This window comes from Amblyomma mixtum, chromosome 3 (genome assembly GCF_055824585.1).
Source record: "Amblyomma mixtum isolate Tamu chromosome 3, ASM5582458v1, whole genome shotgun sequence".
Taxonomy (NCBI): domain Eukaryota; kingdom Metazoa; phylum Arthropoda; class Arachnida; order Ixodida; family Ixodidae; genus Amblyomma; species Amblyomma mixtum.
The window spans coordinates 402,048,669-402,068,224 of NC_143014.1; the positions used below are offsets into that span (position 1 = coordinate 402,048,669).

The 19,556-nt window shown below is 46.5% G+C and overlaps 1 protein-coding gene across 1 annotated transcript in view; it reads right to left on the reverse strand.

Moving 5' to 3' along the window:
* Positions 1–2,286: 2,286 nt before the first annotated feature.
* LOC149357386 (uncharacterized) overlaps positions 2,287–19,556 on the reverse strand; it is a 49,048-nt gene continuing 31,778 nt past the window's right edge. The window contains exons 7-11 of the mRNA XM_089584581.1: positions 17,300–17,477; positions 14,526–14,720; positions 10,517–10,699; positions 5,968–6,111; positions 2,287–2,930 (exon numbers count right to left, since the gene is read on the reverse strand). Coding sequence (XP_089440707.1) covers positions 2,706–2,930; positions 5,968–6,111; positions 10,517–10,699; positions 14,526–14,720; positions 17,300–17,477 — 925 coding nt within the window. The 3' untranslated portion in view covers positions 2,287–2,705. The remainder of the gene's footprint in view (positions 2,931–5,967; positions 6,112–10,516; positions 10,700–14,525; positions 14,721–17,299; positions 17,478–19,556) is intronic.

Sequence of the window (19,556 nt, forward strand, 5' to 3'; positions counted from 1 at the left end):
CCCTTCACCCTCTGCCGGCCGAGCGGCAGCGGCCACAGGCCCTCCTCTCCACACGCCTCCTTTCACCTCCACGCCGCCGCCGCCGTAGCATAAAGAGCGCTCGGCACATGGCTCAGCACGAAACCTGCCTAGCCAGGGCGAGTCACGTGCCTGACAACTCTGCGTCGCCCATTTCCTGGCAGCCATCGGCGTACGCTAGTTTTGTTTTCTTTCTTTTTTCGCTACGCCATGCTTTCGCGCAGGGCGACCCGATCTGAAAGGAAAAGCCGAATCGCCATCGCCATCACAGGAAGCTGCATGCTGCATGCTGCTACATGCGTCTGTTCAGTGTTCGCTGCTGCTGCTGCCCTGTGCGTTTTGCAACGTGGACTACCTGAACCTGACTGGCGGAAGTTTAGTGCGCGCGGAAAGACCGAAGCGTTTGCTGTTCGACATGTCGCGAAAACGGAAGGCCCTTTCGTTTAAGGAGAAAATTGAAATACTCAAGAAGGTCGACGAGAACCCGAAGAAGAAACGTGTCGAGTTGGCGAAGGAGCTAGGCATAGCACCGTCGACGCTGTGCACCATTGTTGGGCAGCGAGACGTTGTGATGAAGAATGCCCAGCACTTCGGCGTGAACGTGAAACAGGCGAAGACGGCTACACACGTGAAGCTGGAAGAGGTCCTACTGACATGGTTTGCCGAAGTCACAGCGGCCGGCGTCAACGTGGACGGCAAGGTGCTACGCGAGAAGGCGGACAACATTGCGCTTTCCCTGGGAATCGAAAATTTCCAAGCTTCCGGGGGATGGCTGCATCGTTTTAAAGAAAGGCATGGACTTGTCTACAGAGTCGTTAGCGGTGAAGGAAAAAAAGTGGACCAGTCAGCTGTCAGCGACTGGCTGAACACGCTGCCGGCGCTGATTTCAGACTATGCACCGCGCGACATATTTAATGCTGACGAGGCGGGCCTCTTTTTCAATTTACAACCAGAGAGGAGCTTATGTGTGAAGGGCCAGGCTTGCCAGGGCGGCCAAAAAAGTAAGGAGAGAATCACCGTGCTTTTTTGCGTGAATGCCGACGGCTCGGAGAAAATTAAGCTTACCGTCATAGGCAAGTCCAAACAGCCGAGGTGCTTTCGATCGGCAGGACGTTTACCTTGCTTTTATAAAGGGAACAAGAAAGCGTGGATGACCGCGGAATTTTTCCGCGAGTTCCTCACGATCCTGGATCGAAAAATGGCTGCAAAAAACCGAAAGATCTTGCTTTTCTTAGATCAGTGTTCGGCGCACCCAAAGGAAACGACCTTCAACAACGTCACCGTAAGGTTCCTGCCTGCCAACACTACCAGCCATTTGCAGCCACTGGACGCTGGAATAATTCGGAATGTGAAGCATCATTTTAAAGGACTCTTAGTAAGGCGTCTCCTGGCAAAGATTGATCGCAAAGATGAGAATTTGCGGATCAGCCTGCTCGATGCGTTGCATTTTTTGGCCATGTCCTGGGATAATGTGACCTCAGACACCATCGCGAACTGTTTTCGCAAATGTGGGTTTAAAACGGGACGCGACGCGGCTCCGACGGGAGAAAATGAAGAGCCCGATGAGGACTTTCGAATTGAAGGCTGGGGGAGTCTGCAAACTGAAGCTTCAGCACACGACTTCGTCACCGCGGACGACAACGTTGCGACCTGCGGGTTAAGATCCATTGAAGAGTTGGTCGACGAAGTGAATGAAGTCGAGACCGAGAGTGATGATGGTGAAGACGCCGACGGTGAAGACGCCGACGAGTGCGATCAGCTGCTGCCGACGTCAGAAAGCCTTAACGCTCTCGATGTTCTGCGCCGCACAGTAAGTGCTGGCAACGTGAGCGACGAAACCGCTGCACGATTTTATGCCTTTCAGGCGTGTCTCGTCAAAGACCTCGAGGGCAAAAAAGTGCAAGCGAGCATAACTGACTTTTTCGGCCGGAAGTAGCCGTGGCCGGCTGATCCCGGGCTGTCTCCTCGCCCAACGCCGCCTCTCCTCCTCCTCTTCTCTCAAAGCTGCTTCGGCAGCTTTTTTTTTTTTCAACGGTCCCTCTCGGGGCCACCAATCGCGCTTCGGCAGAGCATGCAGGTGATGCTTCCCGCTGTCTCTCACTCGAGTTCCTCTCTCTACACCAAGTGTGTTCATTATCATGTCGAGATTTACTTGTTTTGGCTCATACGAATTCGGGGTGATACGAATATTTCGCGTGCTCCCGAGGAATTCGTATCATCGAGATTCTACTGTATCCGCAAAACCGCAACTGTTAGGATGTCTGTAAAAGCAAAACATTTATAGGGAACGCTTCAATGCATTTTTTTAGTATCTTCCTAAAGTTTCCTAATTATGTGACAACGGCTGTTTAGAAAGTGATTTGCTCTGTAACCTGTGCCCACAAGTAACGGAACATTGTTGCTGGGTTAACAGTATATTATTTATGTCTGCTGCATCATGAAGGCCATTCCAACGGGTCTTCAGATATTGTCTAGTACTTGACACAGTGCAAAACGTTCCTTATTTACACATGTAACTCTGCTATATTACAACAGTTTATTTCTGTTCCGTACACCAAGCAACATGCCATCAAATTCTTTCCATTCAGGACCAGACACGAGTTGCAAACATCGAAAGAACCAAACCTTTAAACATGGATGAACTCTACTGCTATGCCTATAAGATGAAACCCTGCAAAAATAATTTGCTAGAGAGTGTACGTATTAAATATACCAATAAAGCCTTTGTAACAATACTCACGTCGCGTTCGCAGCCTCTCTGGTGCCATTTCTCCAGCACTTCGGAGAGATTCCATGATGCTTGCTTCACAAGCAATCAGCTGCATATGTGCTAATTTTACAATTTTGTCGATCCCTTCTGCTATGGTTGCTGAAGGGTTGACCTTTGTCAGTTTGTGAAAGTCGCTGCAAAACTGAAAAAAAAAATATAAAAGTGCTTTACAACAAGATCCCAACACATACAAAGCAGTGATTTTACTTTATAATGGCATCAACTGAATATAAGGCAAGGAACTGACAAATGTGCAGTTAAAACAAGCACTCTGACCACACAAAATACTAACACAACCTTATTTCTGGAGGTGCACTTGGGCCTGAAAACGTTGATTCACACACGAAAGAAAACCAAAAGTTATGGTGCTGACAGTTTAATCTTGGCACAAGCACAGCCTTCGTGACACAGCAAATGAGTCTTCTGCCCAAATGCATTTGAGCACTAGCTTTTTCTCTACATCAATTTTTTGGAAGCAGTAGCTGACCGTTTTTTTTGTACTACAAAAAACATGAGTTCGTAGAAGAGATGTCAAATCTCAAGAAATGTTGAAAGCTAGGAAAAAGGCAATTCTTTGTTTTCTTCCCCAGAAGAATGCAACATTTGGAAAAAAAAGCGATAAAGCACATTTTCATTCAACAAACTTATCTTGCAAATCAGAAATAAGTAAAGAATTTTGTTGGCACCAGAGCAAAGCTACTGCAAATCCTTCCGAGGAAAAGTTAGTGGCAATGCATAGAAACCAGTTGATGCAAAACGCAGCATCAGTCTACCCAGCATGACATTTCAGTGACTAACGTTCGGCCACCGATTCCAAGGTCGGCAGTTCGACCCCGGCCACTGTGATTGTATTTCAATGGAAGCGAAATGTAAAAACGTCCGTCTGCTATGGGATGTGAATGATGTTAAAGAATCCCAGATGACCTAAATTAATTCGGAGCCCTCCAATACCGCGTACTTCAAAGCCCTGACTTGCTTGAGAACATTCAATCTCATAATCAAAAGAGTATACTGGGGCCACTGAAGTCTGCTTTAGTGGAGAAATGCAAAAGCAATGTGCACTACTGCTGTTTCTGTTGGTGCGTTTGTGCAATTTAGTTCGCAGTGGCCACCAAACCGCACACCATTCAGAGCTCCTCCATGGGCCAATCCCCATACTATATGCAGAATTAGACATTCTCTACTGAACGTTCACAGACGCCAGTGAGAGCTCATGCCACTGCCAGTGCAGTGGTGCAGCAGTTAAGCGAAGCTCCAATGCATTGGCAAGTAGCTCTGCCTGCCACAAGCACCCATACGGATCATGCGACCCATGTTGCTCTCCTACTAGGAGTGCGCACTTTCTGTTCACACACTTGACGCACAGAACACCGCGTCATGAGCCAAGAAATGCTTTCGCATTAAAAATGGCAGTCATTTCCTCGGCTAGGCAAAGTCAAAGCAGCGTGGTAGTTCGAGCTGCTTTTATTGATATGCTTCGTTTTGTTTCACTTGGTTTTGCATCTTAAAACGTTGCCACGCTGAGGATTGTAGGGTGTGTCTTCCTTCATGGGCTACACCCCCCACCACACCCCCAAGCTTACAACCTGATTACCACCTGCGTGGTGGTTCTTGCTTACTATGTTGTTAGTACCTGCCCGGTGATTACTACTTAGTCACCTGAATGTGTGACATCAGCATAAATTACCCATAGTGCGTCCCCCACTGGAGGTAACGCAGTGAGCCCTGGCTTATGAAACACACAACAGCTAAATGCAGGAACTGCTAGTAGAAGTGTAGTAGAAGTGCTAGCAGAAGAGTAGCAGTAACAAAATTATTGCATCACTATGACGTCATCACTAGGGAAAAAAAATGTATGCTCATGCGCCTTTTCTTGCATTAAGGTTCGAGAGCATGTACACAACGCTTTGTATGCATTCCCCCCGTAGAGCAGCTCAGTGTGCACATTACCGAACTGTGACCAGTTTTTTTTTTTTTCACAGCCCGCAATCTTGGGATCAGCAGCCAAGTGTCAAAGCCACTGAGCCACTGTGGCAGCACCACAACCAACCGCTGTACTCAACGACATTATACTACAAAACACACTGATCATGTTACTCCACCGCAACTTCATAGCCCCAAATCCACAGGTGCAACGTATGCACTCAATTACTCATGACTTTTTGTTTCCCTTATGTCTGTTGGCAAGTCTGCCTACTCATTTTTTTTTACTCTCCGTGATTACACGTGGACACACCTGCTCACATCGCAAGCCTGCCACGGCTGCAACTACAGTACCGTAGAAACGCGTGTAAGGGCCACACACTGTTTTCACGAAGGAAATATTGAAAAAAAAAAAAAGACCCGTGTAAGGACCGCACCCAAACTTTCCATGACCCACACAATGCACGTGCCGTGGCCTCCGTGATCAGCTCCGGCTATGAGCAATGGTGGACTTGATCGCGGAGGCCACACACATGCACAGGAGCTGGCCAACCATGGATGGCACCCAAGGCCACGTCTCATCATCATCATCATCAACTTTTTCTTCCGCCGCGAGTCCTGCTATCCATATTGGCATCAGTATCACGAGCTCCAGCTTTCTGTGGCTGTCAAAGGCACGGGAGTTGTGGTAGTGTGTTAGTTCACTGCAGTTGTGGCTTTCGTGTGCTGCTGCCAAACATTGCAATTTTAGCATGATGGGCAAGCACCTTAATATCTACATGGCTGAGGGTTTGCTCTTGGCCACGACAAGTACGCGGCAGGCAGGGAATTTGACGTGGCTGAGAAGTGCGTCCGATGATAATGCAACCAAAAGGACGCATTGAAGAACACAAGCTGCAAAAAGTGCGCTTTCAGAGGCAAGCCGTGCAAGTTTCCCGAACTGGAAGAAGAGTTGCTCTGCTATGTGATGGAAGTGTGGAACAGTGGCTATGCATTGACAGCGGACATGATGCGCAACTTCTTGTGGGATGAGCATGCGCACAGCACCAGCTCGGAGTCTGAAGACTACGCGAGTGATGATTGAATGTATAATAAGTGCTGTTCATTCCCTGAATGGTGTGTTTTTACATACAATTTTTTTTTCGCACATTGTGTGTATGGGCCGCACCCCAAAAATTGGCCCATCTGAAAAAAAGCCTTTATATGGTATTATAAAGACATTACCAAAGGCCCCGGCCAAGAGTTAAGGCACCAACCTGAGTCCACTGCACCTGCTGGCTGTCGTCCTCAGGCAGCAGCCGTGCCAAGGCAATGCACGACAGACAGGCCGCATCAGGTGTCAGCCCTTCCACTGCTGCCAGCAGGGTGTCCTCCAGGGCAGTGATGTTCCAGCTCTGGCCCTGGGCAAGGGAGGCAATGTGGCGCCAATGTCAGAGCACAGATCAATGGCTGAACCACTTTTTCCCACAACAGCATAGCTGCTGCTGCAAGTAAAGGTGGTGTCAACCTTTCACACACCGGCTGTCAGTAAACATGTCCTAGCTTTCAAAGTGCCAATGTCCATTCACATTTTCCCACTGCAGCTGTGAGACAGATGATGCACAGCAGGCAATGTTGCCTCCAAACACTAGAGAGAGAAACAAGCCTCATGAAAGTTTACCTTCCATACTGAAGGCCAGGTCCAGTATGAAGACATGGGAGATCTGGCAGGTGCAGTATGGAGACACAGGAAGGTAAACTTTGTACATTGTGTACCAACCCCCTGAAGTGCAGGACCGATTTCAACATGGTCTTTCCAGCCAGCAATTTGCTTCCTGTGAAGTTGTGCATAACAAACCATTGCCTTAAGTCTGGGGCCACTGTCAGTGTCTTCTTGTGTATTAGACCCATGTCAACCTGGCCAAAAGGGGAGAGGCATGAAGCAGCTCAGAGGTACAAGAAGGAAATCAAAAATCACTACGTCACCGGGCCAAGATATACAGGTGTCCACAAATGGTTTCGGAACATGACAAAAAACAAAAAAATGCTCAACTGCTTGGCTCTCTAGGCACGCAGCCCGGAACTAAAGGATGTGCTCTTCACTTTCCTGTGGTAGCTGCAGATTGTAACCCTATATAGTATCAGGCCATCCCTCCAGGCAGTGATTAAATTGAGCTTCTGTTATGGCATCCGTGTTCCAAAAACTTCTTTGGGCACCTGAACTTATAGGTCAGGAAGGCGTTCCCTGCCGGCAACATCAAAGAGCTATTAAGAAAGCATCTGCCAGATCAAGAAGTGGCATACTGTGGCAATCTAATACTTTCACTTGCAATCTAATCTAACGCAGCCAATCCAGAGAAAGCCCTTCCAAAAAGATCATCTGAAAGCACATAATACTTTAAGCTACAATAGTGTTCATCTTTTTTCCTTTTCCTCCTCCAGTTGTGTGTCCGGCAGAGCACACAGTGACATATGGCCCACCATGGCCACATCACTCTGCATACTTGTGTGTAGGAGTGTACAAATATTCGACAATTTTGAAGATTCAATCGAATAGCACAGTATTCGATATTCGCTTCAAACCAAATTTTCAGTATTCGAAGTATTCGTCTCGTGCGAATAGTGTTTCCGGGACGCTTGCCCACTTGCTTTATGTGGTTTTGGTTTTGAGTATTGCCGCATAGATGGCTTTTTTTTTATCATGCTTTCAATGCTCAGGGGTCAGTCAATATGCAAATCACAGCCAGGTCGGACTGCAAACCCAGCTACAAACTAAAGAAAAAAAGAGGTCCACGCGCTATTGCAGAAGATCCTGCGTGGCCGTCTTCGAGCCTCCGCACTAAGTTAGTTGCTGCCATAAGTCACGTCGCTGCCACCGTGTCGAGGCAGACACACTGAAGGAAGAACACAGCAGACAATCGTCTAAGCTTCAAACCAAGAAACCACAATTTACTGCCAGCGAAGCCTTTATATATTCTGGCTGGTGGTGCCATTATCGACGAGCTAGGACATCATAGGTATTCGAACGCGGGCATCACTTGGCCACCTTCATCGGATCGCTAGTTCAGTCCGATGGAACTCCACAGCATATTTATTGCAGAGGCACGTGGCAAGTCAGTGCACCAAATGTGGCTGCCTGGCTCAGTGTTCGACATTTGACCCATTCGACCACTGGTTCAATCGTTGGCACCATGGTCAATGCGTCTATGAAAGGCAATTCAATATGGAGCTACTTCATGAAAGCTGCCCCCGGCAATGAGGCTCGCTGCTTGAAATGCAAGGCCGTTTTGAAGACACCAACAGGGACGACGACAACATTCTAAACGCATTTGAAAAGGCACCCGAATTTCTTTAGGGCCTACTAGGACGACTGTCAAGCATGCAAATGCACTGCCACCTTGACAAAGGCGAGCTGGCCGAGTGTTCAACAACCATCAGTAGCTGAAAAATGAAGGCGGCTGTACCGAAAGCGCAACAGATGACAAAGACGGTCGGCTGATTCACTACACACGGTATGCACCTGCACTCCATCACTGAGGAGCCTGGCTTTCTTGACATGATGAAACTCGCCATGCCCAATTACACAGTGCCGTCACAAACAACTTTCTCGGGGGTCATCATCAAAAAAAGAAGAGGTGCGAACGAAGCTTACAGAGGTCTTTGGAAGCGGAGTGGAGTCCTTCTCGATCACTATGCATAGTTGGACATTGCAAGTGAATGACCGCTATGCAAGTTTCACTTGCCATGTGATGAATAAGGCGTTTGTGCAACATGTACATATACTGGCCTGCACTAAAATGGTGGACGCTTACAGCGCTGAGAGCTTGGCAAAGTTCATCGGAACTGTAATAGAGGAGTATGAACTTTTGTCTGAAGGAATGGTGTCAACCTTTGTAGTCACTGACAACGAGAGAAATTTTGTTTTGGCGGTTGCGCGATAGTCATGGCAGGGTGTGCTGTGCTTTGGCCACATGCTTCAGTTGTGCATCAGTGATGTCCAAAAAAATGTGGCAGGGCTTGCACAGCTTTGTGCAAAAGCAAGGGCAACAGTAGGTCGGTATAAGCGAAGTGCCATGGCTCAAGCACGCCTTAATGAAATTCAGAAAAGCATGCTTTTGGATTGTCTTGAAGTAGTGCAGGACGTGCAGACATGTTGGAACAGCGAACATGCCATGATGGCCAGACTTCGCACCCCTATTACTGTGGAACTCTCAGAATTTGATGAGGTTGGAAATCTCACCACACAAGAGTGGAAGCCACTAACAGCATCAGTAAAGGTCTTGCAACTGCTTGATCAGGCCACAAGTGAACTGTCTGGGGACAGCTACCAAACTAGAGTCTCAAGTTATCCTGCTGCCTGAATGCTCAAGCATCGTTCTTGCACAGCATTTGAATGATTATGATGCAGCATGAATTGCATCCAGCCTACTAAAGAGCACCAAGTCTAGATTTCCGGACATCAAGATGTCTCAGCTTCCAGCATTGGCCATGCTGGCTGACCCTAGGTACAAAGATGCACGCTACACTGTCGAAGCTGAAAAGAAATGGGCGCTTGGTCTCCTTGTGGAGGCAGCAGAAGAGACGGTGCTAGTGCATCAGCATGCTGAACTGCCAGGCAGAGGCTGCGCATCTCCAAGACCTTTGGGTGACTTTGTGTGGTGTGCCTTCAGCAAATTTAGTTCCGATGAGAGCTGCCGACCACGCCATACAGTGAAGAATGAAGTCGCAGAGTACTGGAAAAACCCCCTTCTTCCGCAGTGTGAAGACCCTTTGGCATGGTGGAGGACCAACGGCAGCCACCTGTACCCACCCATAGCACCACTTGCACGCAAATGCCTCTCAAGCCCAGCAACGCAGACTACCAGCGAAAGGCTGTTTTCAGCTGCAGGAAACATCGTGCGCTGTCAGAGAGAGAGCCTGCTCACCCGTCACGTAGACCAGCTTGTGTCCTTGAACAAGAACATTAAGATTGGAGCATGCTGGGCTGTTAATGGCAGCTGTCACCCGGAAGTGCAGAATGTTTTTTTTTTTATAATTGTTCTTAGTGCTCTTGCTGCAGTGTAGTGCAGTTACTCCTGTGGTTTCAACTACTGGCTGTACTAATGGCACCGTTCTGTTATACTCTCATTTTTCGTATTTTATCTCTAATTTCTCATTAGAAAGCAGGTGGTATTTTTATGTGTAACTTTTGATTAACTAAGCAACTAAAAATTGTTCTTCACTCACTTTAGGTGCTTCCTTAAAATTTTGAAGAGTGGCTTTAAATAAAGCCTCAGTGCAATATGTACTAGCTTTGTGTGTTGGAAAAATAAATGGGTTTAGAAATGCGCGCTGTCATTCAGCCTCTTTTTAGTGCCAGAAGTACTATTCGAACTATTCGCTTCGAAATTATTCAAAGAAAATCCTATTCACTTTGAATTCGCTTCGAACCAAAAAACCACTCTTCGCACACCCCTACTTGTGTGTGTACTTGTGTTATTCCTCACGCTGGCATTTCCACATCAGCCCTGTCCTTCCTTCCACCTCTCTTGACTCACATGTTTGTTTTTGCCTGCTCTTTATTTTGCAAGGTTACAATGAAAGGGTGCCAATCACAGATAAAACTAGACAAATCTCAGATAGAAGACTACAAAAGGTGCAGATTTCAATGAAGAACGCGAACACTGCACGCACACAAATTCACACGCCCCTCACTTGACAGCTATACCACCAACAGCAGCCATTTTCTGCCCCATGGCAGCAGGTGGCACAGCTTCTGTGCCCAGCTAACTTGTGCTATTCTTATACGGATGAACAAGTGCAAGGGGCAGCCAGTGATGCCCGCACCTTTCCGAGGTCGAGGAAGCCCTTGCTCTGAAGCACCTGGTCAAACTCCCGAGACATGAGGCCAACGCAGTCCTGCAGCAGGCGGTTGGCCAGAGAGAGTGCCGACTCTGCCCATCGCACCCGGGGCAGGGTCACAGAGAGGCGCTCACAATTCAGAGCCATGTCAATGGCTGTCTCTGCTGTCTGCACATGGAGAAACAACGGCCAGCCCAAGTCATCACAGGGTCCACAACAACAGTAAGTGCACGCCTATTCTGTCCAATGCAGCAAGTAGGCATTTTTTCTCTTATCTAAACAAAAAAAAAATTCAACAACTGGTACAAGAAAGAATGCAACAAGCCAACAAGATAAAGAAAATCTGGCAACAATATGAAGCAACAACTTTGAAAAAGAAAAAAAAAAGTGAAGAATAAACAAGCAATGGCATGAAATTTCATGACAGTCACAACAGAAGCAAATGCTTTCTGAGAAATTAATTGTTTAAAGGAACTGACTCTGCAGCATGTATTACTAACCACATGGGCTGGCTATGTCAAACAAATACTACCTACAAGTCTTCATGAAGCTGTCAGCTCTCACTTGAAAAGGAGGAGAAAAAAATAAAATTTAAGCTTTCTACTTCACTGTTGGCTTATCAATTAGCAGAAATGAACCAGAGCAAGACTTGAGTTAGTCTGCCAAACTCAGCGTTTAAAAGCAAAGCAGAGGGCTAAAAAGAACGCCCGAATTAAACAATTGATTGGTGGTATTTAGGGTTTAATGTCCCAAAGCTGCACGTGGGCTAGGAGAAAGAGTAATGAAGAGGTCCAGGGGAGTTTTAACCACCTAAAGTTCTTTAACATGGAATGACATTGCACAATACACGGGCGCCTTGCATTCCACCTCCATCGAAAAGCCACCACCGAAGCTGGTGTTGTACCAGCATCCTCAGGCTCAGCAGCCAAGTGCATTAACCATTGAGACAGCATCTGGTCGGTCGACTGCTATCATCAGTATGTACTGGTGACGCACCGCCGGACACGACACCTTCAGCACGTGAATTATGCCTTTGTCAAGTGGCTGGTATTGCTCGTCGCTTTTGGCGGCAGAAGAGCGTGGTGTGCCACATAGTTGTCGAGCACGAGAAGGACCATTCTTTTTTTCGAAATGTCATCATAAAACTCAACAAGCCACTTGCACGCAAGTTGCCTGTCATCCTCATGCCTCCTCTAAACTTATGCCTAGTGACACTATTCAAAAAAAAAAAAGTCATGCACCATTCAGATTTTTCTGTTATGCATGTAGCGTATGAGAATGTAGCTTCCAAAGCACTGCGCCTTGCAAGTTTTCCCAATGACAAATGGCGAGCACCGGTCGCTGCCTTGCATGCTACTTCACAGAAAGCCGCTAATGCGAAGCTTGCTCCACTTTCCACCGGCGCTAAGTGTCTCCTTTCAAGGCGTGAGATTTTGCCGGCCGCATCCGATAAAATGTTTTGTCGGCATTTCATATGTTCTGTATTTCTCATCTGCTGATGATTTTACTGTTCACGCTTTTTTGTGTTGGCGCATTATTTTCATAGGCAGAGGAGCGCTGCCGGAGCTGATTGCGGAGGTCACGGTGGCAGGGAGAGAGTGACGTAGCGATTAGAATGCTCGTCACTCTCCGCTCCTGCAAGAAGTGCTGTTTTTCGACTGCCGGCAGAGTTTACACCGCCTAATCATTCGCTGTAACCGAGCTGTGCAGCCACAGGTGTTCATTGTATCTGAGATGCAATGCCATTGCTCTAATGCATATTTTGACGGTAGCACTGCCCTTGTTCGTAATAAGCGAGTGTTCGTTACAACTGTGTCCATTATAAGTGTTATAAATGGGCTGGAGTGTATTTAATTATTAACACAATATAAATTGTCTAAAGGATTAAGGGGGGACACTGGTCTTGAAAAAAAAAATTTTATTAATGAAGTCACAGTTACGAAATCTTCAGGGAATATGTATTTTTGTGTGCTGATTCTAAATGTGTCATTTAATTTCATGTAAAACATTTCCTTGAGCAATTATGCACTTTTTATGCTAGTATTTTGTGGAGAGTTTTGAAGAAAATTTGCTGCGGGAAACTCGCTGAAATGTCTGCCATTGGGTTCTCTTGACACCAAGGAATACAATAAGGGTGAAATTGTCTTCCTGCCTATCATAGAACTTGAGTTAGAGTTTTGAAGTTGTCGCTTCAGAAATGAGAAGGAAAGTGTGTACAGTAAAAGCTCGTTAATTCGACACTGACGGGACCGCGAAAAATTGTCGAATTATCCGAATGTCGAATTATCGAACGAACAACAAAAACAATGTTTGCCGCAAGAGGACAGAGGACGTATACCTTTATTTGGCAAGGAAATCTGTAATCACCGTCCGCTTTTTCGAGCGAATTTGAGCGACTACGATAGCTCTAACAGCTGCCAGGTGCTCCGCGGCGCGTGTGGCACACGCGCAGTCAGGGATTTGTTCACAGAAGTCCTCCCGCACCGACAAGGCTTCTGCGGCTTCTTTCACCGTGTACTTTGGCATTTGGGGCAACTGCTCACAATCGTAAATCGTCGTTGTTGTCAGCGCCTGTGTCAGCTGACAGGACACGAAGGCGAGGCGCCCAGGCCCTGCGCGGCGCTACCCACCGGAAAGCAGCGCGGGGAGGAGGTGAAGGGAGCGCCGCTCCCCGCTTATCTGTTTTTTCAACCAGCGTCCGGGAGGGGGGGGGGGGGGGGACGGTCTTATCTTTCCTCTGATCTTTTAACTCTCCTCTTATCTGCACGGGGACTGTGCACAGGCGTCTTATCTTTTCTCTATCTTTTTCTCTGATCTTTTAACTCTCCTCTATCTGCACATGGCAGCGGTGGTGGCTGAGCCAGTAGGCAATCCCTTGCGATTTCCTTTCACCCTTCTCTCAGTCGCAACAAAACAGCAACAAGTAGCGCAGTAAACACGCTGACAAAGCGCGCATTTACCAAAAAAGGCGCCGTAAATAACCGCGATAGCGACTGCTGCGACACAACAAAGCACAAAAAAAAAGACGCCAGCCGCTTCGGCCGCCGCTAACTCGCTTCCTCGGATGGATGGACAGATGGATGGATGATATGACCATAGGGATGGCCTATCAGCTGTACAGTAGCGCCGCTCATGGCAGTGTTTTTTTCTTTTTGCTCTCGGCACACCGGCTTGGCGGGCTGCGGAGTGAAGTCGAATTAACCGACGCACGGCAGAATTTGTTCGAATTAACGAGAGTTTCGCCCCATAGACTCCTATGTATAATTGTAGGGACCTCGCGCGCGCGTCGAATTATCCGATTTGCCGAATTAACGGGGGTCGAATTAACGAGCTTTCACTGTATTCCTGTTTATGAAGTGGCAGCTTCAGTACCCTATTACTCAAGTTCTATGAGAGCCAGGATGATAATTTTACCCTTATTGTATTCCTTGGTGTCAAGAGAACCCAATGGCATATATTTCAGCGAATTTCCTGCAGCAAATTTTCTTCAAAACTCTCTGCAAAATACTTGCACAAAAAGTGCATAAGTGCTCAAGGAATTGTTTTACATGAAATTAAATGTCATATCTAGAATCAGTGCACAAAAATACATGTGCCCTGAAAATTTCATAACTATGACTAAATTAATAGAATTTTCTTTTCAAGACCAGTGTCCCCCCTTAATTGCCATCAAGGTGTACTCTTCTGGAATGGAACAAATTAAATCCACAAACATAATCACAAGTGCACAAACAATAACTTAAAAATACCTGAAGCTCTCTTCCATTTAGGTCTAACAATATCAGACAAACTGCTTTCACTGAATGGGAGCTCAACGCTCGAGTCGTCATGCATGTGTTTTATGTTCACGCTGTTCCAGTATCTTGCACTTGGTATCCAGACAAGCTGCATTCTACAGTGGACTCCTGAAGGAAAGGAAGAATCTGCTCTGCCAAAGCAGAAACACCCAAATCTGCCGCTACCGTGCACTGGGGCCCAAGCAGCAGCAACCCACCAGTGCCTGGAGGGTGGCTGCGTAGCACTGCTGCTGCCAGTGCTCGGGAACGGTGGCAAAGGCCCGGTGAGGCCACACCCGAACGTAGTGGCGTCCCGCCCACTGAACCGCCCGGGCTTGCAGCTCCCGCAGCCCACTGCAGCAAGGTGCCATCTGCAGGCACTCGGCCACACCAGCTATGCACTGGCTGCATGGCTGCCACAGGGAGAGCAAGGGACACAGGCACGGGAGTTAATTGAGGCTCTCAACGAGAGAGATAGAGAGAGAAAAACAAAACAGCACACAGTCTGACTGTCATTACTAGAGACTGCACCTTTAGGCACTAAATTTCAGGGTGGCAGAAGCAAGCGCGTGAATCCACGTTTTAGACACCAAATGGGTAAAAAATGCAGAAACTGAAAATTCCGCTGAAAATGCAACAGATTTTGAGAAAAGCGAGCATAAACTACCTCTGTGCCAAGAAAACTGACGATGCGCCTTTTTTGATGTGAAAAAAAAAAAAGTGAGCTGCTGGAGGCAACCATTCATGTGCTGTCCATCAGCACGATTGGGACATGAGGAATTGCAGCAAAGCCTGTGCATAGATTTCAGCTAGCCCACTGCTTGCATTACAATACTATCTTGAAAGTTGAAAGGAGCATGAGCAAAGAGACAACGTTTAATAACCACACTTTCTGGCTCACAATGTGACATGCAGTCAAAAAGGCATGAAAACACAAAATAAAACACATTCAGGGCTGAGCATTATGAAGTGTTTCGGGTGCACGGGCCCCGTCAGGCAGAGCACATCTGCCTTTTGCCCTCGTATCCTAGACCTTGTTGCCTGAATAGAAGCATATCTATCTAAAAAAATATTAACCGAAGGCACTAACATCAGCAACAAGTGCACTCCATGAGAAACAGATTTAATTGGATGCTCAGACAGCAGCATCACAAAAAACTGGCAGTACCCACGAAGAACGTGTAACGGCGAGCTAAAATGCCCTCTATGTGGTGTGACAGCAAACTTTCAGGTTCCAATTTTAAGGACAGAACTCACAGTGGGAAAAAAAACAAGAAACTCGAAATTATCCAACTAGAAAAAATGTTCCACAAACACAGCTGCAATCAAACAAGAATTGAAAACCAGTTGATTCCTATCATATTTGTAAAACTTCCGATTTCGTGCGTTTCGGAAGCCTCAGCCTTTAAATTTTTTTTCCATACTGAAAGTAAGTAATAAAAGTGTACAAATATTTCCAACCTAAACAAAATGCTAAATTCATATTTTGCAAGCATTCAGCACTGTATCCAAGGAACAAACAAGTTATGAATGCCATAAAATTTTTACCATTAGCTGGCTAATTGAGAGAAAAAAGGATTAAAGACCACTTCTCCCCTAAACTTCCAACTGATGAGTTGTTCAGCGACAGTAATGACAATATGCAAGCAAAGATCATGCAAGCATGCCCTATGGACTTCAACAGATATGTTTTGTCGAGAGCTACACTGTGGTATGGCAGAAGACAGATGTGCCGACAAATTAGCCCAGGTGATCACCGAAATAGACATGGGCTGCGCTTGAGAAGTGTCAGCCAGACAGCACAGAAAATCCCGCTTCACATACCGTCAGACAGCACTCTTACCCCCAGTAAGAATGTCATAGGACGGTACGGTCAGATTGGAACGCGAACACTCATATGCCGCACTTTTCTAGTTTGCAGCGAGATGTTGCTTTATACAACCAGTTTTAATATGTACTTCGGTAGATCCTATACCCAGAAACGTGAATAAGGCAAGTTGTACGCTGCAGCTTAAAGTACTCAATATATCCTTTTGTTTCGTTCAAAGGCGCTGTTCATGTTTCATTCTGGCCAGACTGTACATGCTCCATAAACACTGCTCTCTCCTTGGCACCCCCCCATCAAACCCCATCAACCCCCCCCCCCCCCACCAAAAAAAAAAAAACCTTTCATTATGCATGCAGAAAGTACCCGAGACTCTGCATCTGCACAAATAAAGTTGTATGTGGCAGCCATGAAAAAAGTTGGGCCACATTTTGGCCACAAACAGTGCACAATCACTATGTCAAAACACATGGGCATGCACACTTATGTGGTTTCTATGGTCTATACCATTGAGCAAGTGGTACGATTTATGTTTCAGAAACAAATCGTACAAGCTGCCACACTAAACATCATGCCTAATACATGCTAGCAACTGCTTAAGATTTCACTGCCACAACACAGGCTTGAGTAATGGCGCATTAAGTGTGTGCCCGCTACATTATGTCAAATTATGCGTCGGTGCAGTGTGAAATGCTGTTATTTATACCATGCAATCAGTACACAGCTAGAGTGATCCGCAAGTGCACAGATAACTTGAGTTACAAATTATTACAGGTGGCAGTGAAGACTGGTATGTAAGCTACAAAAACTCATGACTGCTTATCTGCGACAGCAAACTGGTGACAGTCAGACCTAGCTTTTTAATCTTGTCCTGCCTTGCTCCTTGCACAAAGCTCACAAGAAACTATCTAAAGACAGTACAGGATTTTTTTATTTATTTCATACTGCAGATCGTCAGCAGGATGGCGTCAGTCCTGTCTTTTGTGTGCCTTCCGTGTCCTCATTTCTTGCACCATTACCAGTTTTTTCTTTCGAACTATCTCCGTAGACAGAATATTATTACAAGGAAAATAAGCATTTCATTTGATTTGAACTACTCCCACAGCTATCTGCAACAAGGGAGCGGAAAACACAGGCTGGGCAGCCAGGTCCCATGCACGCACACACCTTGTGGAAGAAGTGGCAGTAGTAAGTGCGCACATGGGAGAGCACCACTCGGCGCAAGCTGTCCACCCCGAGCACTTCAGCCAGGAGGGCCAGCTCTGAGACATGCACCTCCAGGGGAGGGCTGGCCGTGCCTCCGTACAGGTGGTGCAGAGCAAAGACCACTGCACCATGCGTGAACCTGCAGCACACAGAGAGCATTAACACTCAGCCAAGGGCTGTCCACCCATGAAGTGCTGTATTCCCCAAGTTAGAGCACACTGTTTAGAGTTGTTCTCATCACAAGAATAAGCACCATCATCACCACCCCCACAGTCCAAGTATGGTGGCCAGATGAGTAGGAGTGCCAACTGGCAAAGCAGAAAGTGCAACTCCCCATGTCTCCACTTCGTGACGGCAAAAATGGCACTGCTTCTCTCAGTACATTAAAGCCCCAGTGCTCATGTAAGGGTCATCTGCTACTTGTCACGATTACATCTGACCTTTTGCTAACCTTGATCTTGGCTCACAATGTTACTTATTGTGTTTACTATTACTAGACACGATGGCTAAAATATATACGGACTGTCTGGCAATAAAACAGTAAAGGTATAAGTTGCATTATTTTTGTCTGTTTCAGCCAGTTCTCGCACAGCGCTATTTGCAACAAGCCCCGGGCTTTATACTAAAAATGAAGACCAGAATCTGTAAGGCCAGCCTGAAATTGGCAAGAAAGATACCCAAATTTCTATTGCTTTGGTGCCACTGCATTAAGAATTGTTTAGGAGATGCAAATTTGCTCTCCATTGGCTGAGAAGGTACTGCACTCCGTGTGAATGCCACTTCGAGGAACAGCTCATCAAATGGTACAACACATTTGTCATTGAGGGTAATGCTTTTCACATGTCGAAACTATTTTTAAGTAGTTGGCTATGTAGAGCAACCAATATGGGCCGAGTGCTAGTGTTTAATTTTTTTTTGGTGGCAGCCAAAGCTCATTCCCCTGTGGACATGGGCACTGTCAGCCTGTGTGAACATGGGATACCTCCTACTCCCACCCGATTCTTTGGACAGCTTGGAGATACATTGCTCTAAGACCCCACCACTTGCTTGTTTACTATGGGGAGGCATAGGTAAGACAACTAACTTTCTGTGAAGAAAACTTAAATTCCCAGAACTGGTGATGATGAATGATAAATCATTTGCTGAAAACCAAAAAGGCTAGGGCTACGGGAAGACTGATCGAGAACAAAGAATCTGCAGTAGTCCGTGACAGATCAAATAACGGTTCAGAATGCACATCACGTTATATTCGGATCCAAGAGATGAGTATGGTGCAAATTTTTTTAATGCAATAGCATTTAGGCTACCGTCGTGCAGTTTCTAGTTTCTCCATATCAAAATTCCCTGATTGGTCAACTGGGGTCAAGTGCATCAGCTTCATATGGGCACAGCAGAGGAAGTGAACAGTCTTTTCACTCGCGGCGCCACCGCCATGCCGTGGAAAAAATGCTTGCACTCCCCCTGCCAGTTGGCACAGGCACTCAACCTGTACACCATAGTCCAAGTGAAATCGACTTCTGGACACAGCCCTCTTCAGTTGACCTCCAAAAACTCCTGTCTTGTCCGAGCACCAGCCACACTACCTAAGTAAATTTCCTAACCTCACCGCTCTACCCAATTTTCTGAGCCAGTTTTCTACCTGTCGTGTGGAATACATGCCCTGACATGTAATGACATTACAAGAAGTTCATTTTGTCATCATAATTTCAGCTAAACCATTTTCAACTTGCATTTCTTCTCTGCAAAAATAATTTCCTGCCCCTTGCTGTATAACATTTTCTTTTCCATTGTTTGCTGGACTGTTTTCAGCTTCAAGCATTTTTGTCAGTCTCCACAACTGACCCTTACAGGTGAGTAATCATGAGATGCAACAGTTATATACCGTATTTGCTCACATGATGGGTAATGTTGGTTCGGGGAAGAAAACTTTGGGAACAACCCAAAAATTAAGAAAAATTTGGAGGATGCTTAAGCTACACCTTCAAGAGTGGAACGCGACAACGTCTTGCAGCGCTGCCAGGGAGTCCACGGAATGCTGTCGCCCGTTAGACAAATCGAAAACTGATTTTTTGAGGAAAGGAAATGACGCAATAACAGACTCACTTATCATGGTGGACACCTGAACTGTGCATGATACGCAGTCCCCAATTAAAGGTCACCGGTTCCCCCAATTATAGGTCGACGGTTCGAATCCCTGCCGCAAGCTAGGCTCTAACTT